The sequence below is a fragment of the Perca flavescens genome, chromosome 6 (assembly GCF_004354835.1).
Source record: "Perca flavescens isolate YP-PL-M2 chromosome 6, PFLA_1.0, whole genome shotgun sequence".
In the NCBI taxonomy this organism is placed as follows: Eukaryota; Metazoa; Chordata; class Actinopteri; order Perciformes; family Percidae; genus Perca; species Perca flavescens.
Window position 1 is genome coordinate 10862714 of NC_041336.1, and position 26734 is coordinate 10889447.

General features: G+C 40.2%; 1 protein-coding gene and 1 long non-coding RNA gene across 2 annotated transcripts in view; one reads left to right on the forward strand and one right to left on the reverse strand.

Annotated features, from left to right (window-relative positions):
- The first annotated feature begins 8436 nt into the window (after positions 1-8436).
- LOC114556941 (uncharacterized) lies at positions 8437-20419 on the forward strand. Its single transcript, XR_003692754.1, has 4 exons — positions 8437-9013; positions 12124-12246; positions 19116-19258; positions 20153-20419. It is a non-coding gene; the product is annotated as an uncharacterized LOC114556941 (long non-coding RNA).
- The window catches only part of plcl2 (phospholipase C like 2), a 38316-nt gene continuing 29478 nt past the window's right edge, over positions 17897-26734 (reverse strand). The window contains exons 5-6 of the mRNA XM_028580088.1: positions 23485-23594; positions 17897-20001 (exon numbers count right to left, since the gene is read on the reverse strand). Coding sequence (XP_028435889.1) covers positions 19798-20001; positions 23485-23594 — 314 coding nt within the window. The 3' untranslated portion in view covers positions 17897-19797. The remainder of the gene's footprint in view (positions 20002-23484; positions 23595-26734) is intronic.

Here is a 26734-nt window from a genome sequence, read left to right on the forward strand (position 1 = left end):
TCCAACCTGGCCTGGGAACGCTCGGGATCCCCAGTCGGAGCTGGTTAATGTTGCTCGGGAAAGGGAAGTTTGGGGTCCCCTGCTGGAGCTGCTCCCCCCGCGACCCGACACCGGATAAGCGGACGAAGATGGATGGATGGATGGATGGACATCGCAGTATCAACTGGCGCAATATACATATCACGAAAGGCACTCAGCAATTTTTTTGTGTTAGTTGAGAGAAAATGTCAGTAGAATGCTGCACTTAAATGTAACTGCCATTCTGTTTTTAGTGCTGCCTTTTATATTCAATTCAATGTTCAATTTGTTCAATAAGAGAATGTTGGAATCGATTTCCTTTCATTTGTTTTAAATTCAACAAGCAATTCGTTATATTTTACCAGAATACTGGGTTCACTTTATTATCTATTTATTTATCTCAAGTAATCTCGTTATCGGGATATTCAACAACATTATCGCATTTTTTCCTCATATTGTGCAGCCCTATTTTTGACCAAAAACTTTGATATCGATATTGCGACGATATTGTAGGATTGGCAGTTGGTGCTTTCATTAAATATTTACACAATAAAATGATAAACATCAATGATGTGGATAATGACTAAGTGGGTAAAGGCAAATCATAGAACAGTTACAACAGTCTGGTAAGTTCAGAAAATGATGTCACTTTACTTTAGTGCAACCTTTAAAACTATGGAAAGACAACACTAATAAACACTTACATATTATGCTATCCAAAATCTAAGACGATATCTAATCTCATATCACGATATGGATATAATATGGATATATTGTCCAGCCCTACTTTGGCTCCTTCTTTGAAGGTGCAGTAGGTAGGATTGCGAAAATCCAGGACTTAGCCAACAAATTTGAACATCAACAACTTCTCAGTGCCTTCCCCCCTTTCTGCTTAAGCCCAAAACGGTCTCATAAGCCCCTCCCCCCCACAAGGGAGAATGAATGCGTGAGCTGTGATTGACACACAGTTAGACACCCCCCCTGGACCTGATTGGTGCATCTGAACAGGGAGCGGTGGATTTCTGCAAATCTCACTACAGGCTGTAGGTGGTGCCAGAGGAGCCGGATTTTTTTTTTTTTTTTATTACCTGCTTCACGTAGTTCTACTCGAATATAGGGTCACTTTCAGCAAATATGACAGAAAGTTAGTTTTATAAGTCTTACCTACTTCACATTTAAGAGGCCGAAGAAAAAAAAATCGGAAATATTTGCTTCTTATCATAAGATGGAAGCTTCAGGGAACTTAAAAATATTTTTTCCATATCAATAAGGATATAGCATTTGAGTAAAAGTATTACAATTGATAACATCTCACATGACTGTCAGTAGGTTACTGCAAATTGATAAACAACAGCAACAACAGAAACCAAGATTAGCAGATAGCTCAAGACCTGGACCCAGACAAAAAAAATACCATATTTAATACTTTAAACTTTGTATAAATCTTTCCATTTTCATGTATAGTTAAAATAATTTCGACAGATAAAGTGAACTTAGCAGTACGTATTGACCTACATAACAGTTAATGACATGATGGACAGCAAATTAGATAGTAAGAAGTGTTGTTGCACATAATTGTAATTGTTTGAAATATTCCGTGGAAAACACGGATGTAGCATCTGTGATGTCCCAGATGATCTGGGAGGTTTTGAAGTCTGGATTTGCGATCATCACTTGCCATCTTGGCAGTTACTGAAGCCAGAAAATCCAAATTTTGGCAAAAAGAAGGGAGCCTTGATGGTGCTGAGGGGGGGTGAGCAAGTTGCAACCACCATAGCTGAGTAACATAGGCTGAGAGACCTATCAATCAAGGAAACACACTCTTAAACCTTCCTATCTCTGAATGTTATCTCTTTATGAACTACAACAGTTTATTTTTAAATTGCCACCTACACAAACAACAAGAAGTTGAAGTGAAATGAACTCTCGGAAATAAAGTAATTAACTGAAATCACTGCCAGTGTCACTGTGAAGCCTTGAACTACTCCAAGAGTGTTTTGAAGCATATAAGTACTTGAAAAATGATAGTTTGAGTTTCTTATGTCTCCTCCTCCTTGTTTTAACCTGACCTCATGTGCCATTCATCATATCACTCCTCAGCTAGCTGAGGACTCACTCCTCCTCTCCCCGCCACCAAACAACAGTCCATCTAGATTCCACCCTCTCTCCTCCCAGCAAACACTGTTTAAACAACCTGGTAAACATGTCTGTCTTCATTCATTACCCTGCTTCTCATCATGATCAAGCCTCCCGATTTAATGAGGCAAATAGATATTTCTGCGGTGATTGTCTCGCTCTCCCACAAAGTATTAAGACTATTAAATGGACACATCTGTTTTTAATTAGGAGCTAAAGTCACCTCAACGCTGCCTTCCATGTTAATGGACTCTGATTCCATCAAGGCTCCGACAGCCTGACAATGCCGCGCAGTGTGGTTTGTAGTAAACAAAGGGCCGAAGACGTGCTAAGTAGGGAAGCACGGGGGATACTGTAACTCTCCTCACTCCAGACAAAGACGATCTACATCACTTTATGAGTATTCACATCATTTGAAATATCTACTTGTCATATTTATTGATGATGATGATGATATTCACTTATTCAAACGTTTTGCGTGTTGCAGTAGAAATAAGGTTGTAGGAGGCCTGAGATTTATCCAATTTAACACTACAGCAGCAGATGTTCCTGAATCAGGGAAATCTGTAGTGAAGCTGTCCAATCAGAGTCCAGTTTTGTTGCCCTTTGTACCTGTGAAGACTTCAATTAATTCAATAAAAACACTTACAGCTAAAATACATTCACCGAGTGTGACTGAAAAAATATAATCAACAAAGCCCTCTCTTGTGGATAAAGATTCAAAGAAGTAAGCAAATATCTTCTATTTTCTGTTTTAGTGAAATGAATTATGATTACATCGAGCTTTAATTAACTGCAGGTTGTAGCTATAGAACTTCTCTCAGGGGAGTGATGGTTGAAGAGTTTCACTTTTGTTAACATCACAGTAAAAAGTTTGAAGTCCCAGTTTATGTTTGCATATGAAAGACAAAGTTTAAATTGTATAAAGGTGTCACCTGATGCCCCAAAGACTTTAACATCCCTCACTCCCCGCGAGCCTCACCGCCTGTCAGCATTTACATACAGCATTTCATAGTAAAGGTTAATTTCCACATTATTTAGTGTGTGTTTTTTTTTTTTAAAGAAAGTGCCACATGCTCACAGCTCCACTACAGTGTTTCCTCACGGAGGGGAGCTGCAGTGCGTTGTGGGAGCAGGTTACTGCATTCCCCTGGCATGGGAAAAAAAAGAAAGAAAGTGGGCAGGTGTGATACTCCGGGAGGCAGCTCCCAGCAGAATAAGACCTGATTAGATGGAAAACTCATGAGCAGCTTCAGGGGAAAGAAACTGAGGCGGCGAGTCTCTGAGCTCGACCTGCCATCTAGTGGAAATCATATTTATGTGCACATTTAGATACAAATTTGAATTAGAAACAGATTTGATTCTTTGAGGACAACGTTTTAAAGGGGCTCTATGCATAGACAGCATATAATGGACCAACAGATCCCGTTGGTCTGGACGGAGACCAGTGAACAGACTGATCTCATAAAGTGGCGTATGTATGACACGCTAATTCCTATGCCGTTTTTGCGTGTAATCAAGACGCATAATCGCTTTTTAGCATGTTTATCAACCCTGTTTGGCCGCCATTGACCTACATTACGTGTGAAGTTTTGCCGTAGTGAGTAGTATAAAGAGACATAGGTCCACGGATGGGTAAAACACAGGACTTTCACCCAGGAGAGCCGGGATCACGTCCCGCGTGTGGCGTTTGTCAACTGTTTTTTATTTCTTTTATTTTTTTTTATAAGTCTTCCCCAATGTTTCTTTCCTAAAGCCAACCATTTGTTTTCCTAAGCATGTGACGTTGGGTCGTTTTTTTGTTTTACTAAAGCCCAATGTTCTTTTCCTAAACCCAACCTTTTTTTTTTCACTTACACATCCAACCTTTTTTTTTTCACTTACACGTGATGTGTATGTTTACATCCACTGTATACAGCGTAGACGTGGAAAGCTCAAAATACATACAGATAACTCGCTATTTGGCTTTAGGAAAGTGGCGTGTATGTTTATGCCAAGTCATGATGCCTTGTTGCAGTGAAGGATATTAGAAGCACTTTTCCGGTGAGCGCTGAGCGTTACTGCGCAGCCTCCAACTGAGAGAGACAACGTAAATGTGACGTGAGCAACGTGTCTGAAAGTTGGAAGTCTTCTGGTAGCTGTACCAAGAGAAATCTCAATCATTCCCAATCTTACAGAGATGGAGAGTGTAGGTATATGTAGGGAGATAACATGGGCACAGGCTAATTATTGCTAATTAAAATGCTAGTTAACATTAGTAATTAAACTTAAACAGCTAATATAAGCCGTAACTGCCTGCGAGCTTCTCCTGTACTATACGGTAATTCCTCTACTATGTGACAGCAAGTCGCTTGGTTATGACAAAATAGTTAGCCTATTTTTTAACAAACACGTCTTCTACGGAGCCGAAACATGAGAACAAGGTAATGGAGACTTTTATACATTGTTGTTTCTTTAGAAATAAAATATTGAAAAAATAAAGTCTTTAAACACTTCAGATGTAAAGTTATTCGCAGTCAAAGTGATGTCAAAATGAATGGCAGTCAATGGGATGCTAACGGGAGGTGATCGTTTGGTAGCATCAAAATGGCGCCATAGGAGGTTCGAGTTCTGAAGCGAAGCTTTCCCCCCCTTGGCTCTATGCAGTTTTGACAATTTCTTCGCTATTTTCTTGCTTTTTGCTCGCAGGTTTCTCTATAGATCTCCCCCTAGAGCTTCGGAATAGATATTTGGCAACACTGTGTAAAAACTCGCTCGGTCAGTCTGCCGTTTCCTCCGACAATGCTTGATAGCTTTTTCTTCTTTTTTGCCGGCTCAGCCATGAAGATAGCGTGAAAAACTCCATCGCTACCTTGTTCTTGCTGGCCGGTTCCTGGATGGGGGCGTGTATGTGTGCAGTGCCGGGAAGCAATTCATTACATCGCGAGACCTGATATCACGCGATACTTCCTGACGCTGAGGCCGGCCAAAAGTTGCAAGGGTGGTTTTTCTGCTCACAGGCGTTAGGGGGGAGCGAGACGACCACCATTAAACTCGAAAAAAGTCATATGACCATTCCAATGACTCCAAAGCTGTTCAGTTAAGGTAAATTAAGCACAAAAAAAACTGCATGATTCCCCTTTAATCAGTCATAAGAAGAATTAAAATTTGAGAGAACTCTGATGAAAATTTGTGAAAAAACTATTATGATGATTACCACCGCTGCAGACATTTGGCTTCATGTGAAATGTGCTGACGCTGGCCCTCGCTCGCCTGGAAGCAGCCAACATGAAACATTAAAACAGGTCATGGCTTTATTTAGAATAGGAAAGGCTGTGTGGACAGCGTGCATTTGATGTGCAGCAGTGCATTAGTATCGAACTCCCCTGTGACTGCAGTACATTTACATTACTTCTCTTCGGCCACCAGATGGCAGTAGACGGCCACTTTTAAAGTACATACTTACCCAAATCAAAGACTGTATCATGGAAGGCTTTTCAGGCTATTCTTTATTATAGTTGTGTTTAAACGGTTGAATGAGTTAATGAAACCTCACAGTACTGTTCTTTGTCCATGACAATATGAAAGCCTTTTTTAACATCGAAAGCACGGGACTACAGATGAAAAATAGCCTTTTGGCTAATTCTGGCTTTTTTAACCCATGGGAAATCATGTGTTTTATTAATTTGCGCTGTCCCCTTTTATAAATAAACTAAACTCAAACTCAAACGCAGTGGTTTTTGACAATAAAAATGTTGAGTCTTATGGGCGTAACTCAAAAAACAAATCACCTATCAAGATTGAATCAACATGCTTCAAGGCCAAAACACTGCACCTAACTAACATGTGAGTGCAAGGGTTAAAGCCATACAGCCACAAGATAGAATAAAATCAATATTAATCCTGTAATTCTTCAGCAAATAATTGTGTTTTAAATATCACTAAACACAATACATCTTTGTTCTTTAGAACAATGTCGGAAAGGAAGCTTCAGACAAAGCAACAGAAAGCTGAAGATAATTCAATCAGGAGTCCAGTCACTTAGGAAAGACATTAGCAATTACAATTGTTAATGTTTGACCACAAGAGCTCCAAGGTATACTACCACTACTACTACTAATAATAATAATAATAATAATAATAATAATGATACATTCACATGCACTGACATTGAAGGGAAGACAGCAGTATTTATCAAAGTATAAAAAATGTCGTTTAGTTGTTGAGATGATAGCTGATGGACCTTCACACTCAGCCACACTGTTTGTCTTTAGTGCAAACACAATGTTGTGGACTTCCTCTTTTTCTCTCTCTTAACAAATGGTTATTGTACCATACTGTTTCCCTTCTCTTTCTGATTCCCCCTCTCTGGTTTTTCCGCTCAAACAATGGATCATAACTCAGACAGGAACCAGCTGCTTCAGCAATTGCATTAATATATGTCCCAGAGTTTATTGGTTGACTGACCACTCTAATCAAGTCAAAGACAACGAGGCTGTCCCTCTTCGTAACATATAGCTCTCCCTCAATCTGCTCTGTAGGGTACAATGTTCCTCTTAACCATTACATCCCGTCAAGGCAAGCTTGAGTTATGGTGTCGGACACACAGGCAGCTTTGAGAGGAGAAATAAGCAGTTCAGGCCCCGCCAACGTGCCTCTGAGCAAGCCAGGCGAGACAAACGGTCCCGGTGACTGCAGTGTTACATCAGCTGCTGTCACTTCACGTACTTTAGTGACTGCATTGTGCAAGAAGAAGGCGCCATTATGTGGTAGAAAGAAGCAGAGTATAGTCTGAGTTTGTTTGGGGAGCTGTCGAGGGGAAGAGAAATCCTGACAGCGCAGTTATGGCACCAGTCCAAACAGAGCCACGATGTTCAATGGCAAGAACAAGTCGTTATTGTGTCACACTCTGAGAAATACATTGAGCTGCAGCGTGACATTGTCTGTAACAACAGGTCATTCAACACTACTTCCTCCGTGAAACCTCTGCCAGCTTATTATTTAGCAGCAGCACTGATCAGATGCATGATGATTATTCCAAAGCAACAATTAACCAGGAATGGAATTTTGGGGATTTATTTTGGACAAAAAGTCCCAAAGGTTTATCTGTTAAAAGAATAGTTCAACATTTCCAAGAGCGAGATGAGATCAATATCAATCTCGGGTGTGTCTCTCCAAAGTTTAAAAATATGCCCAAAGAACCAGCACATTTAGAGCTCACTGATTTACATTCTCCATCTATTTAGTTTATTCTATACATAAACAGTGCTGTAACTATTTCTTGGCCGAACGATTAACAAAGTATTAAAAACCTTCACTGGGAATAGCTTCTCAAATATAAAAATGTGCTGCTCTTTGTATTTAACATCATTGTTATTTTAATATATTTTGAATTTGGACTGTTGGTCAGACAGAACAAATTATTTAACGACTCAGTATTGATTGTAATTGATTGATTATTTGGTGTAAAATAAATAATATGTCAATGACCGTTGGCCACAGTCGAATGTGATGTCTTGTTTTGTGCAACCAACAGGCCAAAACCCCAAAATATTCAATATGTTTTTATAGAAGCCGCATTTTTGCTAAATAAAACAAACTATTAGCCGATTATCAAATTAGTGGCCAGTGTAATAAAAACACTCTGAACCTCTATCTAAAGGCTATGGCTATGGATATCACCAAACAAAATTAAAACCATAAAACACTGGCAGATAAATATGAATCCATCTGCTAATTTGGTTACAACCTGAAACATTGGTTGGTCATAAAAAAATCCTCGTCTTGTTAAACACATCATGGTTTAACAAGCCAACTTGTTAAACGGTGTACCCTGATGGACATTAGTGATATAAATGTCCCTTCCTTTAAGGAACCTATCTCTTAGGCAGGCGTGCAAAACTGTATCTCATCCTTCCAGCTAGGGCTGCACGATAAGACCTAAAATCAAAATCACGATTAATTGCACATTTTCCTTCGATAACGATAAATGAATGATAATAAAAAAAACAATTGTGACTCGTTTTTTTTTTTTTTTTTTTGTCCTCATAGTTCTTTGGCAAGGTTTGTTCTGTAAATAGGCTCAACTATTGAAGGTGATATATTTTTTCTAATTCAAAAGTGCTTATTTTTGTGATTTTAAAATAATTGAAGGAAACACACAAAGCGGGAACTATTATGACTATTTATTTAAAATGTATAAAATTGAAATATAAAGGCACACATTCCTTGAAATAAAAATGTCTTGTGAAAAAAGTCACATTTTAGTTTTATAAAAATGATCGAAATTATCGTCATGGGAAAAATAGGTCGATAACAACTTCAGACTTTAGATGTGGATACATTTTGGATGAATCGTCCAGCCCTATACTACCAGCTGAGGGAAAGAGTGTTATTGTCGGCTGTGTTATCACGGCAGCTGCCCAATTTCTAGGAGATTCCTCGTTGGCTCGGAAAGGAAAGGCCTGTCTTTCAGCCTTAAGCCGAGCACTACGTCTGCATTTAGTGAAGCTCCTCTGAACACTGCTCGTACTGTATATGCCTCGTCAGTCTCTCCTTTAACTGCGCAGTGGGGCTCATGACTCGGTCATGATCCTGGCAGCGCTCAATCTGCGGCAAAGGCACTAAGTGCTCCTGAAGAGCAACCACTTGCTTCCCACAAAAGGAGAAAGACGGCGCTCTGGGACAGGCAGTTTAGTGACTAGCAGAGCATGAAATATTCACAAAGAAAAGATATGAAGGGTAGTGGGGAAAAGAGGTAACTCTGCCACAGCTTGTGTTGCTGATGTACGCCAGGCCTGGATGCCTCGAGGCGAAGAGGTTCTTGTGCAGAATAACAGAAAAAAGTACAGAGGAAGTAGAAGTATACAGGGATTATCAGGTAACTTTGGATGTTCTATCAGGTCTTATTTGTCAGTACATGTGCAGCGGATTGATATTGTTAGTGTTGTTGCTGAGATTTCTGGCTTTCTGGTCTGTATTTTATGTTAAAACCTACTGCCAACGGACATTGTTGTTATTATTGCCATTGTTATAAATAATGGTTTTTCCGTTCGGTCCATGTCATCTTCTAGCCTGGATGCCAGCCGAACTTAGCCCCGCCCACAACCTTTGAGGTCGGGAAGTTCGGACTGGACTTGTTCAAATTGGTCAGGGCGGGCTTTATACGGTGATGGACAGATGATCAACAGTAACGTAATCAACCACGTCACCAAAGAGCGCTTGGGTTGAATTTGTTTATAACAAAAATGGCTGCCGCTGGAGAATTGAGATGTGTAGATTCCGCCATTGTGTCTGTTATAGAAGATACCGACAGCGCCTTAATTTTAAAAGAGGAACAGAGAACCGTGATCACGTATGTATACACGTTGCCATACCTGTCCACACGACACGGAAACTGCCGCCTCTGCCTTTGTTCTGTCGAAGCCTGCCTTTGACGTGCAGCTTCTGTGACGTCTGTCTCCGTTGCTCTGATTGGTTGTAGGTCTATCCAATTGAGTGCAGAGGCATTTTCTTTCCTGGTTAGGTTGAAATAAAAACATTTAAAAAATACCTATAATAATGTACTGTATGTGGACAAAAGTGTTTACCCTATAATTGTTTTTATAGTTTTATAACGCCAAATGTTTATTCCAGTGTTTTTTTTTCTCATATACTGTATTTCTTCTGCAGCGGCACAAAAACATGGCAACTGTCTGTGGTTAGTTCACATGTCTGTAATAACAGCAGGACAGTCGAGTGTGTTAACAGCTGAAGTGAAGATAAGTAGCCTACCGGTTACAACCAGGCTGGGTAGTGAACTACGCACTAGCGTTGCAGACAGATTCAGTGTTTTGGGGTTTTTAGCTGAGCTAGACCGGCAAATATTCTGTTAAAACAGATGGATGATGCTGTTTTACCCTCATTGTTGTCCGTGAAGAATCTATTGCCAAAGTGTTTCTGGTTGGCAATAGAGGTAGATAAAGGTTATTGATTATTGTTAATGCCCCTTCAGAAGTAGTCTCACTTTAAGCGGTGTTCACTCAAGCGCGGACAAACCATTTTCAACATATCGGCTTTCGTCAACTGTGGATATCAAGTCATCTTTGATTTTAACTGGGTCAAATTTTTCTTTTTTAAATGTGAAGCTCAATGCATTGAAAAAGCAGAAATCTACCAAAGTCGAACCAGGGCAAATATAAAGGGAACTATCTGCATGTCCAGATACCACAACTAGGAGTAGCAGTGCACACTACAGTTTGCACTTTCTTCTGTGTGTCATGCTTGGCTTTCCAACCATGATGAGCTGCAGCATATCACATGTCAGCAGCTGTCTTTTTATACCCATATGAACATTGTGTTTTGGGGTTATTTCCTGTAGTTGCAGAAACCATGTCCTATAACCAATATTACATTGAGCCACTATACCAGGGATCTTCAACAGGGGGTCTGGGACACTTTTTTTTTTTTATTAAAAAGTCTTAACATAAATCAAACATATTATTAGCAAATATAAATCCCCACTGATGATAGGCTTACTGGCCTATAGGTAAGGTAGGCACTAAGGTAGCCATCCACAGATATTGTATATGCTGAGCATTCACTGAGCCACATGTATGTTTGTTTTAAAATTAAAACATGATTTATGAAATCATGCCAACAATTATAAGGCTATTTTAGAAGCTTAGTATTGTATGCAAAAAAAGGTATGTATAAAGGCTTTAGGCCGCCCTACATGTAATTGTAGGCCCGGTTTAATATGCAACTTAATTTTATACAATATCTCTAGTAGGGGGTCCCTGGCTTAAACATTTTTTGAAGATCCCTGTACTATACCATTGGACAGCTGTGGCATTAATGCTTGAATGATCTAAGAATTTTTTTCTTAGTCCATAAAATGTCAAATGCCAATCCCAATTTCTAAGAGCCCATGGGCATATCTTGAAAAAGCTTATTATTACTTATTAGTATTGATATTTGATCAAAGTAGTTGTCAGTTCCACTTATCAGCACCTGGGACAATATCTAGTCAAGAAGAGGAGCTGGGTGCACTGAGGTTGTAGCCTGGTTGACACCAGACCCTTCTCAGTTGTAACGGAGAGTGGGTCTGGGCAAGCTTCATTCACAGCTCATTTCCAAAGGGGCGTCACCAACGTACGCCGCTCAAATGCCTCTGGGCGCAATTGGATAGTCCTTCAACCAATCAGACCAACGATCCGGCTGACGTAGCAGCGACAGCGGCATCAACGGGTTGCTGCGCTTCGGCGGGCGTCATGGGCGTCATGTTGAATGCGCTATCGTCATCGTGTAAAGCCCGCCTCAACGGCTGTGATTGGTGCCTCAATTTGGAAAAATTGGAAATGGGCTCTTGGCCAGACTGACTTGCAGAGCAAATCTCAAATTTGCCGGAAGTTCGTCAGGGTTTTCCCAGGCTACTGAGGTTTGAGTATGATCCTGTTGACATTTTCAGTACAACTGTAAAATCATTTAGCACAGTGTAGTATGACACAAAGCCAACCTTTGGGAAGTGTTGTCACTAGTGCCAACCAAACCCCTGGCTGTCACAGTTTTTGTGACCTTTTGGCCATGTTTTCTTTTAATGTAGAGCTCAAAAAAAAAAAAAAAAAAAAAAAAAAATAAATAAAAAAAAAAAAATATATATATATATATATGTATATATGCCATAATATATATACATATTGAATAACTGAATATCATAGGGGTTTGGACTGAAGGTTGAATAAAAGATATCTGGAGAAGCCTCCTTGAGTTCTGGGAAATTATTAAGGGCAATTTTCATAATTGATTTGATGTTTCAGACAATCTCCTGCTGAACCTGCCACTGCAGATAATGTCGAGAACTGCCTGAACCTTTAGTCATGGGGAGATGTAGTATACCGGTGGTATCGTTTTCCATTATTTTGACTGAATACCCAGCATGCCCGTCTCACAGGTCACTGACAGCACCGTACACTTTCACACGCTCGCTGCTGGGCTCAAATGTCATTTCAGCTGATGAGGCCAACTGCGGGGGCCCCGTATCGGAGATGAGAGCGGTGCGTTCAGTGGAAGGGACGGAGGACGGATCAATAACCTGAGGGAACAGAGTGAAGAAGAGGGGGAGAAGAAACAAAGGTGTTAAAAGAGAGAGAGAGAGAGAGAGAGAGAGAGAGAGAGAGAGAGAGAGAGAGAGAGATGGATGGAGGTGGAGTGTGATGCATTTAGTGACCTTTTACTACATTTGGGACCTCATCTGTAAAAGGTATCTGGGGGCTGTCCTGGTGTCAACCCCGTTTGGTTGCAGAGAAGCTACCGCAGGACACAGTGACATCCACATCCAGGACGGTCTAAACAGAAAGCACCTTGCCGAGAGCATGTCCTGCACAGCCTTTTGTTTTACACGTTGTCCAAACATTTCCCAAACAGCTCATCTGAGTGCCACCGCTCTGCTGTAAACACGGAGGCTCAGGCCCAGACTCATCCATCCGTCCGTCCATCCGTTCATCGTCTCCGCGCTGCTGTTGCTTACTTCTGGGAATGTGTGCAGCGGCGAAGAGGCCTTGTCTGCTGTCTGTGACGGCGGCCGATTGATTCCAGACGACGTTTACTGTCGAAACCCTCCACAATGAATCTCGTGTTGTTTGCGTGCCCGGCCGACCCCTCTGCAAATTAAGAGCGCAAACCTTTAAATACTGATAATGCTGTCTGCTTTCCTACAGTCCTGAATACCAAAGTTTCACTCATTTAGGTGTATGTTTTGACTTGGAACAGCCGCTATCATAACATTTTCACATCGCACGTAATGTAGTTGTAGAAGAAAGCATACTTATCCCTTAAAGTTTGCTGAACTAAACCTGCACTTCTGCTGTGTTCCTGAGAAGTGTTTGGATAAATCAAGTTCTAAGCTTCGAGAAATGGTCTGGTGACTTGATGGTGGTCAGAACGAAAGTTCTTATTTCATTTTGTTTAAAACCTATGTAGCATTAGAGAAAGACCTGCAGCGTTGACATTACATGACGGTGTTTAATGATACCCAACAAGAGCAATCTGCGGCTATCTACGGCGCGTACAGCTCATAAAATCCATTTCACTGAATCAACAGTGCCCCAACAGTAACACTCGTCAAGAAAAGCTTGTTAAAGAGTGCATTAGAGGGCCATTCTGGCCAGGTTACGTATTCTTTACACACATTTAAGCTAACTGCCGAGCCGTCTGTTGAGGCAATAGAGCCGCAGGAACATGTCTGGTGTATTTATGTTTGCAGGGCTTATCAGTCAGTGATACGACAGGTAGGCTTTTCACTTTTTATAAGAGCAGAGATCATTAAGGTTAACTCCTTTTTTTTTTTTTTTTAAATATACATCGGCTGCAAGCTGATAAAAGATTTTAGTGATTACTTATAAGTAACAAAAACAAACTCAGTCGCAGCTTATAGCAATTTTAAAAAATAATTTTTTTCTATACAGATCCATAATCTTAGATCCTTAGATCTATGTCCTCTAGACTTGTCCCAGGTCTGGATTGTAGTCAAACAATGATCAAGCATTTGCATTCGGGGGCCTTAAATGTAATTTACTCTTTGTGTAGGTAAAGTTTATGCGTGCTGGCCAGTATCTACACAGCTGGCGTTGTTCTGCTTTCGCCTGTTACCTCTGAGAGAGTTTGTGTGTGCGTGCTGAAGGCCGATCCATCTGAAGCGAGCTGAATCGATTAGGTTGCTGCAGGGAGGAGGGGAGCGCATGATGGGATCACACAGACGTAACTATTTATCAGGAATAGTGTTGGGCATTTTGATTTTAACGATTCACTGAGGGGGAAAATAAAAGAGCTGCAGATGGACAGATGGGCATTGTCATTTAACAGTCCAAAGAGAACAATAACTGTATGTGTGGAAATTCCTAAGTGAATTAAAGTGATTGATTTCTTGCTGGTGATCAATATTTTGACTAAACAAATGTTAAGCACATGCCCCCCAAAACAATCCTTGGAAATACTTTGAAGCAAGAAGTGTGGCTACAATTATGTCAAATTAATTTATAAAGCTAATGTGTAGAGACTTAAAGCAGGCCTTTAACTGAGTATCCACTACCAAGTTTTTACTTTTTGGATTTTATAGCTTTATAACTAACAAATAATTTAAAACAGCACAATTTTTTACATTGTATCAGCACATAACATCAATTTAAGCATATCACCTTAAAATCCAAAGATACAATGCACAGCTGTCAATGAAAGCATTACCGCGTCATGCTAACATGATTAGTTGCGGTGTTTAGTGTTTTAAGCCCCCAACGTCGTCTGGAAGGCACTAGGATTAGGTTAGGGTTAGGTGCCTTACACAGACGTAACTATTGCTTAGGAATAGTGTTGGGCATTTAGATTTTAACAGTTCTGATTCCAGTTCCGATTCTTCCTTTTGATTCCGGTTCTTATTGATTCTTGTTTCCGATTCTTTGAGCGGTTGGACTTGAAACGGGTCACATTATTTCACAGATAAGAGGAACATTTTATTTTTTGATTCAATGGTGAATTAGTTTTAATACCGGGCTTTTTCAGCCACACTTTAGAGCGCCGCCTACTGTACTCCATGGCAGCAGCGTAACAAGCACCTGGTCGCTACGGAAACCAAAACTTGGGCATGTTAAATTTGGAACCGGTGATGGGGTTCGAAACCAAATTTTCCAAACTATTCCAATAAAGAAATGATTTCATTAGGGGTCCAAGCCCGAGGGGGCTGGGAACCACGTCGTTTGCAAGGCAACGCGGTTCACAGATCCAGCGGAGCTGGGAACCCTATTGTAATCGCTAAGATTCTTATTATTACGATTTTTCTTATTTTTTTTCGCCACTAAAAGTGTCACTACAGCCTAAACCGTGCATGGTGGGGCGGTGTCATTTTCAGGACTGGTCCAGAACTCTGCACCCTCAGCAGACACAAAAAAATACACACTTCCGCCACTAGGTGGCGCTGTAGCAGAAGAAACGCGTTTGGCCCTATAACTCCCAAACTGTATGGTACATTAAAGAACTTCATATCCACATGTCCCCTGAATCCAGCTGAATCTCCTAATGTAGGCCACACCCATTTCCGCTTGGGCTTTTATGCGCGAAAAATCGCGACTTATTGTAAACCTACTTCTTTTTTATTGTAAACCTACTTTATTGTAAACCTACTTTTTACCTAGGCCATGCATCCGATCAGTACGAAACTTGGCACCTAGCATCTCTAGATGATCCTGACTACATTTTATCAAAAGAATTGTACTACGTTAAACTATGCGCAATTTACAACCAAACAAATTTTCGTAGCTAGCTACAAAACACTTAGCATATCTCGGTCAAATTAATAGTTATCACCGCAAAACTTGGTATTATTGTTCAACATCCCACTCCGACCCTCTGTACCATATTTGGCAAAAAATCGACCATTAGGGGGCGCTATAAACAACGTAGATGCGTTTTGGCAAATAACTCAATCCATTTAAATGGGAAATTCGCAACTGCAGTATCTCTGCCACAGTAAATGCTGTCAACGTAAAACTTGACACCTGTAGCTCAATGGATGCAAATAGAAATTTGCAATTGCGATTTACTACAGAGCTTGCAGCTCAAGCATTGCGATATTCCCTGCCGTTTGTGGGCTCGCAGGTCATCAGGGCCGACTCTCGCCGGGGAGGCTTGGACCCCGTCATAACTTTCATTTTTTTTTTAAACAATTCCATTTTTAACCAGTTCTTGATGCCCAATCCTACAGTATTTGTCAATACAGGAAAGTGATTATTACTTATTGGTGCCATTTTTAGAACAAATAGTTGAATTACTGTACAAAACACATTAGACAAACAAATCTATCCAACATTGTTTATTCAGAGGTTTTTTTTTCTTCTTTATTTTTTTGGACTTGACAGATAAGGACATGAGACTGGAGTACAGTTGAAATGCTTCATTTTTTTCATTCTCTCAACAATTAGGAATAAGCAGACTTGCACAGCACTGAAATTCAGAGACAACATGTTTTCGTCTTGTCGTGAGATTTGCAGGAAGTGTGGACAGTGTTTAAAACCAAACATTGTGAGCACTGATGGGGAAAATAAAAGAGCTGCAGATGGGACAGATGGGCATTGTCATTTAACAGTCCAAAGAGAACAATAACTGTATGTAATTCCTAAGTGAATTCAAGTGATTGATTTCTTGCTGGTGATCAATATTTCGACTAAACTAATGACCCCCAAAAAATCCATGGAAATACTTTGAAGCAAGAAGTGTGGCTACAGTTATGTCAAATTAATTTATAAAGCTAATGTGTACAGACTTAAAGCAGGCCTTTAACTGAGTATCCACTATTGTATAGCTTTTATGTATGGCTGAACAACTAATCAATTTAAAACAGCACAATTGTTAGATTGTATCAGCACATCAATTTAAGCGTATCACCTTAAAATCTAGTTAGCATTAGTTCAAAGATACAATGCACAGCTGTCAATGAAAGCGGTGTTTGGTTTTTTAAAGCCCCCAACGTCGTCTGGAAGGCACTAGGATTAGGTTAGGTGCCTTGAAGTTGACATTGGGGGCTTAAAACACCATCGAGCATTAGTTGCCAATGAATCAATACTATGTAGAGCACAAATGCAGGCCTGTAGTTTAATTTAAAGGAAGTAATGGCAATTTAATAAAATGGCAATTTGATATTTTTTTCTCAACTTTTTGAGCACTACTTTTGCAAGCTCACATTGACTCAGTTGCCAGTTTATTAGGGACACCTAGTTAGAAATAATATAATCTTACACAACAGGTTCTAATGATCAGGGTTAGTCAAAACTGTTTCAGAGAGGTGTTGAAACAAGGCTGTAGTTTGTGGTGCTGTTACATTTTGAGTTAATATTTAGCCTACCCTCATCGATATAGACTTGGACAAATATTGGGAACACTTCTCAGTATAATGTAATACAACTTAACAGCAACACAAACCACAGCCACCAAAATCACCACCACAAAGCAGTTTTGAGAAAAACTGAAAGTTACAACTTTCCTGAAGTTAGCATGTATTGCAGATTGGAGGCTTGTTTGTCCAATCAGTAGAAAGTAAGTATAACTAGGAATAGGAATCAGAACTTCCGTGTATTAGATTTGAAATAAAAGACGCACATTTAGACTGTTAAATGAATAGCAAGCAAGAGTGGAATTGAAGCAACATGAGGGGAAAAGGCATTTTAAAAGGCAAAAAAACTTCCTACTTGTCAACTGATGCAATATGTTTTAGTTAGCATGTGGCACAATTAAATCACAGGGTAATTGTGGGTCAGATACTACTGGATCAGATACTACTTTCTCCCCAGGAATGGTTATGAAGCTATAATTACTCTGAAGTTCACATCCTTCTCAACCATCTTCTCAACAGACCTGAGTTTAAATTCTTACGAAGGGTTATCAAAGTGTTGTGACTTGTTTGATTTGTCTGGCAGACAGGAATAGGGTTGGGTATCGTTTGGGTTTTTTCCGATACCGGTGCTAAAGTGATACTTTTAAAACGGTGCCAGTGCCTAAAAAAAAAAAAAAAAAAAAAGAAGGGTACTAAACAACAGTCAGCGACATCAAAGAACGGCTTGTTTATTGCTAAGGCCATATGGTCAAAATTAAATGATTTAATAATATAGTAATAACTATAACTTATAACAATAACATATTTCACTAGTGAATTGCTGTTGAACAACAAAAACAACCACCAGATGGGAAAAGGGTATTTTACATAACTTTGAATGCACCGCTAGGCTACCAGTTTCAAGTGAACGCACCGTCTGTGTTGTTTTTCCAACGGCAGCTGCACACTGCTTAACGTCCCGCTGTTGGATTCTCTACAGTGAAATACAGTCACACTTTAAACACTGTTAAAATGCTGCCAGCTAAACAGTGTAATCTAGCTGCTAGCTAACGGTAGGCTAACGTTAGCTGCTGTCGAGTGTAGTGTTAACTAGCGTGAAATGCGTTTCTGTTGCCTGTAACGTCAGTTTCGGAGCATCCGAGAGCAGCACATCAGTGGCACCAAAATGAGGCGCCGAAATCCGCGTTGCTATTCGGTAGATACCGGTCGTTAAGGCACCGGTGCCGTATTAGCATCGGGTCTCGGTACCCAACCCTAGACAGGAACCACTTGAGCTGTCCGAAATATGCTGCACAGTGGGTTCCCCAGACATAATCTCAAAACAGTGTAAGTGGGTGCACTTTGCATTGAACAGTGACTATTGACTAGTGACTGTTTTCTCATTGGGGGTGTTACAAATAAGAAAATCTGGCACCTTTTATGGGTTGCAGACTATTAAAAGTAACTATGGAAAGAGTTTTTAGAAAACTTGGAGAATTAAGTTGATTTTGCTCAAAATAATTAAGCGACCTGAAATGAGAGGACCATGCCCCAAAAATAAATGCTGATTATATTCCCAAGGGAAATGCTGAAATATGGAAACGTGTCAATGTCCAAACTGTTTTTGTTTTTGTGTGTTTGTGTGTGTGTGTTGTGGTTCCCTCTCATGCAGTTGCTGGTTGTGGTTGTTGAGACTTTGCTGTTGTTTGCACCACAGACGGCACAAATACATTCTATTATTAGTCCTTTTGTCTCGACAAAACTCTGTGTCACTTTTTCTATTGACAACCACTCCTCATCTACAGACAAATCTTCTTTTTTCCACATACATGTTCATATATCTTTTATAAAATAAATCTTATATTTCCAAGTATACAATAATAAAATGGTGCACTCTGCAGAAAAAAAGGTAACGGGAAACTCCATATATACACATAGTACATCTTACTATTTTGGCAAACATGAACAAGTTCAGTATTGTAAACAGCTCTTTACTCCCATTCATGATATTTCTGTCCACTTCTTCTTGTCCTCCCTCTGTCCTGTTACATTCATAACTCCAAAAAATTGTGCTTTAAGAAATCTCTTACAATTCAAGGGCCCTTTTCTTTGTCTCCTCATGTAACACACCCGGTCCGCTGAGTAGAAGAGCACTGTCTATGAACAGTAGGTCAACGTCTTGAATGGTCACGTGGCTGCTCGTTCACTTGGCTCTCCCAGCTCACCCAGGAAATGAGAGACGGGGTCGGGAGGGCAACAAATGAAGGCATTAGGACTATAGATGAAAAGGTATGTGAACTTTATGCTGTTTCAAGTTAGGTTAGACACTTTGATAATCATCAGCGTTTCTACATATCCCTTTCAACATTATCCCCAAAAGTTATGTTTTTGCTGGATGTTAAGATTTGTTATTTAGATAACGTGTGCTCATATTGGCTAGGCAGCATCCGATGTGTAGCAAATGTCATGATACTTCACCACTTCTCAGTACAGCTCATAAATATTTTAAGACTTTAAGATGATTTAATGATGGCAATTTTCCAAACGTTTTTTTGTCATCCGAACTTGGGTAGGATTTGTGTCTTTGAGAAGTGGGGGCATTTTATTGATGATTACATAGCGGAAGTCTGAGAGGTTACAGCTGTGCTTTGGATACAGGAATGTACACAGTGGAATGTGGAAAAACACTGGTTGTGTGTAGAGCGATGATGTCAAAGCGTGGTAAAGGAGAGAGAGCAACAGCTTTGGGTTTTGAGCTCAGGAGGCAGGAACAAAGTCGAGGTCTGGATGTGGGTGCCGTGAGAGCACCAGAGTGGGACTGTGGGCCGTTAGTTGTCCTCATCGGTAAGCTCCTCCTCTGCGGTGGCTTTCTCAGCAATGGCCTCGAGGCTTTGTCTGCCTTTGTACTCTGAGCCGGAGGAGCCGCCTGCTGGTCCGCCTTTACTCAGGTTACAGGTGAGCGCCGCGTAGTGGATCTGCTTGAGGTTCTCCTGGACTTCACTCCTGGCGCGCTTCAGTAGGTCTGCCTGACCCTGAGGGGGGTAATGATCAAAGAGTTAGAGCATAGCTTCTCAGAGCGCAGCCTCAGAAAGATATGTGGCTCCTTTTATTAAGATATGAATGGCATAAGAAAGTCATTATAGTATGCCATCAAATTTCATTTTAATGTTTTACTTTTTTCAGAGGGTGGTGAAAACCGTGCAACACATCACCGGTTCTCCACTTTCTGCAACCCAGGCTGTCCAACACAAGCGGAGGGCGCCAGCATCGCCAGGAACTCCACTAGCCCCGGCCACAGACTATTTGCTCTCATTGACTACCAGAGCACACTTACTGCACTATTTACTTACTATTAGCATGACTGTAATTTCACAAAAAGTCATAGTATAGAATATCATTAAAATGTCACTAAAAAGTTGTAGTACGTTGTAAAAAAAAAACAAAAAAAACCTCATAGTATAGTATGTCATAGTTTAGTACAGTATTTTGTAAAAATGTCATAAAAAGTCATAGCATAGAATTTCATTAAAATGTCAAAGTCATGGTATGTTATAAAATGTCATAGCATAGAATATCATAAGTATGTTGTAGAAAGTAACACAGTATAGAATGTCACACTGCAATAAATATGTTATGCTTGCACTGGCTACCATGATCTGTATATATCTTAGTGTATTCATACTGTTTATTCCATATTTTACCCTGTATCTTACTCTGCACTCCACTGCTTTTTGCACTTCTGGTTAGGTGCTGGATTGCATTTCATTGTCTCAGTGCCTGTACTCTGTGCAATGACAATAAAGTTGAATCTTATCTAAAAGAGGTCATCAAATTTCAGAATATAGCATGCTGAAAAGTCATCGTATAGTGAGTCTAAAAAAAAGTCATAGTATATCGTAAGAATGTCATAAAAAGTCAAAGTATAGCATAAAATGTCACAAAACCGTAGCACAACATAGCATAGTATCACCATTTTTTTTAATGAAAAGTCATTAGTTTTTTGTAAATAATGTCATAAAAAGTCATAGTATATAGTATGTCATAAACATTTCACAGTATAGCATGTCATCAAAATGTCATAAAAAGTCATAGTATAGTAAAAGTAAAAAAAGTACCCTTGTACCACCACAATAATAATCGGACCAGCAGTCTCCCTCCATATATTTTCCTGAAATTAGTAATATCATTCTAAATACTTCCCATGAAGCACCTGAGCTAATATAAATGAATGGGAGTCCCAATGTCTTTCATTCTATGCTTGTGCACGGTTGGCCCTTAGAAAATAGGTAGCAGAATTGTTATCTAAATGACAGAAGTTTGGTTACGTCTCACACACTGGGTGCCAAATATTGCAAGCATTGTGGCTATTCCCGTAAAGGGTCATGTCACACCTGCATGAAGTCGCAAGGAACATTTACACAATGGACCCCCATTCCTGAATGACAGGAAGCCGTCCCAGCTAGATGAAGCCAGCAGTGTTGTGTGTACTCCATGTATGAAAAGGGCTTTTGGAAACGCTTTTCACTGAGTTCAAAGCTTTGTTGGATAGTAGCCATTTTTTAAGCTTGAAGACCTTCAGTCGATAAGTTGATGTACTTTTAATTATCAAAATCTTAAGTCTGTTTAAGTAGTGCGCCTGCCAACAATAAGATCCATATAAGCAAAGTGACAGATTAACACGGATAGAAAATACAGCACACATGAGGAATTACACACACTTGCCTGACTCAACTCAATTGCCTGGTGACAAAGTTTAAATGAAAGCTGAGTATGGAGATAGAATCATGCCAGAATCATGCCAAAACCTCACACACACGCAAGTACAAAAAAAAAATCCTTCAAGTACAAAACAAAATTCTACAAGTACGAAAAACTGTCACGTGACTTTTGGCACTAACTTTCCGCCTTGTGTGGATCTGAAGGCATTTGTGTGTGGATCAGCAAGGCGGAAAGTTAGTGCCAAAAGTCACGTGACAGTTTTTTGTACTTGAAAGATTTTCGTTTGTACTTGGAGGATATTTTTTGTCATTGAAGAAATACGTTTCTTTGTATGTGTAAAACATACTGTATTTGTTTGATAGGTAGGGTTCTTATTTGCAGAACAAAATGCATTAGTTTGTGAATAATGTTTTGTATTTGCAAACCACACTGAGTTTGTTTGTGAATCCTTGGGCGTGAGTAAAACACGTTTTGCGTGTGCGTGAGGTTTTGGCATGATTCTATCTCCATAGCTGAGCTATTTGTGTGGTAATCCTAATTATAACTGGAAAATACCACAAATAAATATGAAGAAGGTCATTCATCAATAATGACCCCTTGTGTTGGCAGTGGAGGTTGAAATAACACGTGTGGTGTGCAGACTGGCTTAGACTAGGTAGTATAGTGACTCACTAAGCACTGGTGTTAGTCCAAAAACAACATAAAAAAAAAAGAAATACCGTTAAATGTAATTTGGATTACTTTATCGTTAGACCTTTCATTTGTGAAATATTAGAAAAAATATTACACATAATAATATTGTAAAAATGATAGATGGGTTTCAATTAACAATCAACGATGCATGTTACCACAATGCCATGGTAGCCTCTACAGTCTATGGACATTTTCAGTACTGAAGAAAAAAAAATCTGAATCACTGAATCACAGTGATCTGAATCACTGGTCACATCTCAGATGTGTTAAATAAGTCTTGTACTGGGCCTATTAGTGGCTGTTAAGAATGTCAACATTAAAGTAAAGATTGTTTGGTTACATAAGAGTGACATGACACGGTCATGAACGGGTCATAAAACATTATAAACAAGTCATAAATGAATGAAGCGAAATCCAAAAGGCAATTCGGTCTGATTTTCAGATGTGGATACTGCGGCAATACAGGGGATTTATACATCCCTCAGTCACTCTGGTTGGTTTTCAAGCCCCTGTGTGCGTGGGTTCTCCTGACAGCTGTGCTTGAAAACCAGTCTATTGCTAAGCTCTAACAGAAACTGTCATTTAACTGACAAAAGAATAAAAAAGCGATGGTAAAATTCATCTCTAGTGCATTGTACTGCCTGCTGTGCAGACTGATCTCATGAAGTGGCGTATGTATGACACGCCAATTCGTGTGCCATTTTGGCGTGTTACCAAGACGCATGATCGCTTTTTAGCGTGTTTATCAATGCAGTTCGGCTGCCATTGACCTATATTACGTGTGAATTTTAGCCGTAGCGAGTAGTATGAAGGGACATACACTGCATTAAAAGTGGGATTTTCGTCAGTAAGCGGCACTGTAGAATGTAGAATATACACACATTATATATATATATATATATATATATATATATATACACATTATATATATATATATATATATATATATATATATATATATATATATATATATATATATATATATATATATATATATATATATATATATATTTATTTTTTTTTTTTTTGTTTTTTTTTGTCGGGTTTTTTTTGTGTTACTAAAGCCTTTCCCAATGTTCTTTTCCTAAACCCAAAAATCTCACCTTCAGTATGGTGATGTTCCAGGTGAAGCTCTCGACCGCCTTGTGCAGCTTCCTCCCCTTCAACCCCTCCTTCACGGCCAAGTCATGGAGGTTCTCGTGAAATTCCATCGCTGCGAAAGAGACAGAGGAGAACGAGTGTCAAGTCGGTCTTTACGGTCGGAACTCACGGTGCTATGGTAAAACAGAAGAGCAGCTGTGAGGTGACTAAAGTCTGGGAGACACGACTGGGTGCTAGGCCTGTTGTCACAGCGAGGAAACGCATTAGAGCAAAGGCACTGGCATGTACTGTCAACATTGCATAGTCTCCTCCTGCAGCAGAAGGGTCGAGTCTGTGGCAGTAGAGAGATTCTCTAGAGAGAAGGGTTCCCCTCTCATTACTGTACGTCTGCAGAGTGACTGCTGTTGCAGGTGTACTGCATGTCAGGTCTGAAAAAAACCAAACCGTGTGACCAAATGGATTTTCATTCAGCAAGCTGTCAGTTATTTGACAGCTAACAAAAGGAAGATACGTCCCGTTTCCCTTGGGTCTCCTTTTTGTTTTAACAATTCACACAGTGTTGCATTTACTTTCACTACGTAGGTTAACGGTTTTCTGAGCAAGTGTGCCCTCCTTCAGCAACACAATGCTTCACCATCATAAATCTGAAATCTATATCCTGGAGTGAAATGTTAGTAAGTGGAGGGTAAAGCACAATGGCACATCCCAATGAGGTGTTGATGGGCGGTCAAGTGAGTGACAGAAGTGGGCAAAAAACTGATGAATTGGTTAAAAGATAACTCGAAGGAAGAGAAAAGCAGAGTTGAAGGAAGCAGCGAGGGAGGATGAGAGGGAAAATAAAAAGCCCCGGAAACAGAGAGTGAGGCAGACGAGAGAGGCTGCGTAGGCAGACAGACATGACGTTCTTTCACTGTGGATTAGCATCAAGGCATCGAACAGAGGACGGATTTGTATCCCGAGGAGCTTTCCCACCTCCTCTCTTCTTCTCTCCCTCTCCCCCCCCCCCCTTTGCATGACTGAGTCTGACTAAAGACATGTTTAATGTTGAGTTGGCTTCACAGTGCAGCACTGACACCGCAGCAACAGGCAACCGCAGCCTGTGAGGTAAATAAACCAAAAAGGGGACATGCAGCAGAGTCCCTACTACGCGCAAAAGCCCATAGCTGCGTAACGCACACGTTTGCAGTGGAAATTCCTAGCGAGGATGCACACATTTCCGTTTGAAGCGCTGATTTCAGCTGGAGCCGGTTCTGGCCCCTGTTGGTGCTGTTGCCATGGAAACATGGCCTGCAGAGAGAGAGAGAGAGAGAGAGAGAGAGAGAGAGAGAGAGAGAGAGAGAGAGAGAGAGAGAGACCCCTTTGGTGTGAAATCTCCATAATAGGTGTGGGGTTTGGGAAGTTTTAGATTCTCTCAGCTGTGGAGACAAGACGCCACCAGAGCCCAGGTGTGAATATAATCTCCAACAACTGACAGAATGTACTATCACATTGATCATCTTTGAACCTCACGTCACACCACCGCTGCTAAATCACACATGCCCCCCCTCCCCAACCCCCCTTTTCTGTGTTCTAACCAACATATACAATTATTTCTCTCTTCTATTTCAGGTCGCTATTCTGTAAACTACCAAACTGCTGATGTGCACGTGAACCACGACTGTGCTGAAGGAGGTGCAGAAGGGGAGACACACACACACACACACACACACACACACACACACACACACACACACACACACACACACACACACACACACACACACACACACACACACACACACACACACACACACACACACACAACTCATGCTGGAGGTTGCCTAGCAACATTTTATGGAGTCTGGCAGGCAAGAAAGGGGGAAGCTCGTTCTCAGCAAGGCATTTCAGACGGATCTCTGTGAGGTAATGCTGCAAGACTACAACTGTACAACACAGGCTGATGCTGACACCCCGTCTCACAGCATGAAACAACTACAGTATGCAGTGGCAGATCAGAGGAGCTTGACCTGAATTATTCATTGGATTGATCATTCTTTCAAAAAGAGATGATTGTATACAATCATACCTTGGAATGCCACATAATCAGACATAGAATACCAAGGAAAAGCTTTAACCATGATTGATCAATAAAAATGACAGCTACTGCTCCATCTTAATTATTTATAGCTCAATTCAGTTTTGAGCATATTATTATTTTCTCAATTAACTAACGTAAAAAAAACAAAAAAAAAAGATCATTTTCTCAGAGCCCAAAATGCCATTTAAGATCTATTGTTTTGTCTGACCAACAACTCAAAACCCCTAGATAATCAATTAAGATTACAATCATTATAACTCTCGGACTCCATAATACAGTACGCAATAATGGAACATTTCGTGCAATATTATCATTTTGAATTAAGCATATACACCTACCTGTACTAATATTTATTGTACATACATAGCTATATGCCACTTTTTATTCATATATGGGGTCCTTACTGTTAACCTGTTATATTTTTGACAGTGTTTATTTGTATTTGCGCCTTACCGTTCACCAGTTGACAAATAGTATGGTATTATATTTATGACACTTTACATCAACCGGTTTACATTTCTGGCATTGTGTACATTTGGTTTTTTCCACCTTATTGATCATGTTTTATGGTTTATATTGTTTTTATTTGCACTCTACATAGGTGTACACTTTCCAACTTTGTACTGCAGCTGGCGAACAACAATTTCCCTCATAAATAAAGTTCTAACTTCTCCTGTTGTATCTTAATTTCTATCATATATGGCACAGAGAAGCTGGTTCAAAGTTAAATCCACATTGAAGTGTATTTTAACACAAACATTAGCCCTTTGCTTTGTATTCTGCAAAATGTCACTGCAGCGCCACACCATCATTTTTGCACTTGGCATTTAAGAACATCTTCTGTACTGATCTTGTTAGTCTGCAGCAGGTTCAGCCATCCATCTGCCCTGAATGCTAATTGGAACCTAAATGAGCGTTGACCCGGTGAGGGAAGGGACATCCCTGTGTGAGTTTCAAACACCTGACTGTGTTCTCTGTTACTGCCTTTGTGTGGGTCTTTTTTGTGAGGGGAAAGTGGGCACTGACTGAGCCAATGTGATGGATTATTCACAAATGTAATAGCTGTTGCTGCTGGAACGTTGTGCTTGCTGTAAAGGGGGAATTGGGTTTACACTGACCCAGTTTCTACACAACAGACACGAAACCACGCAACATGCCATATTGAAATGAGCGCA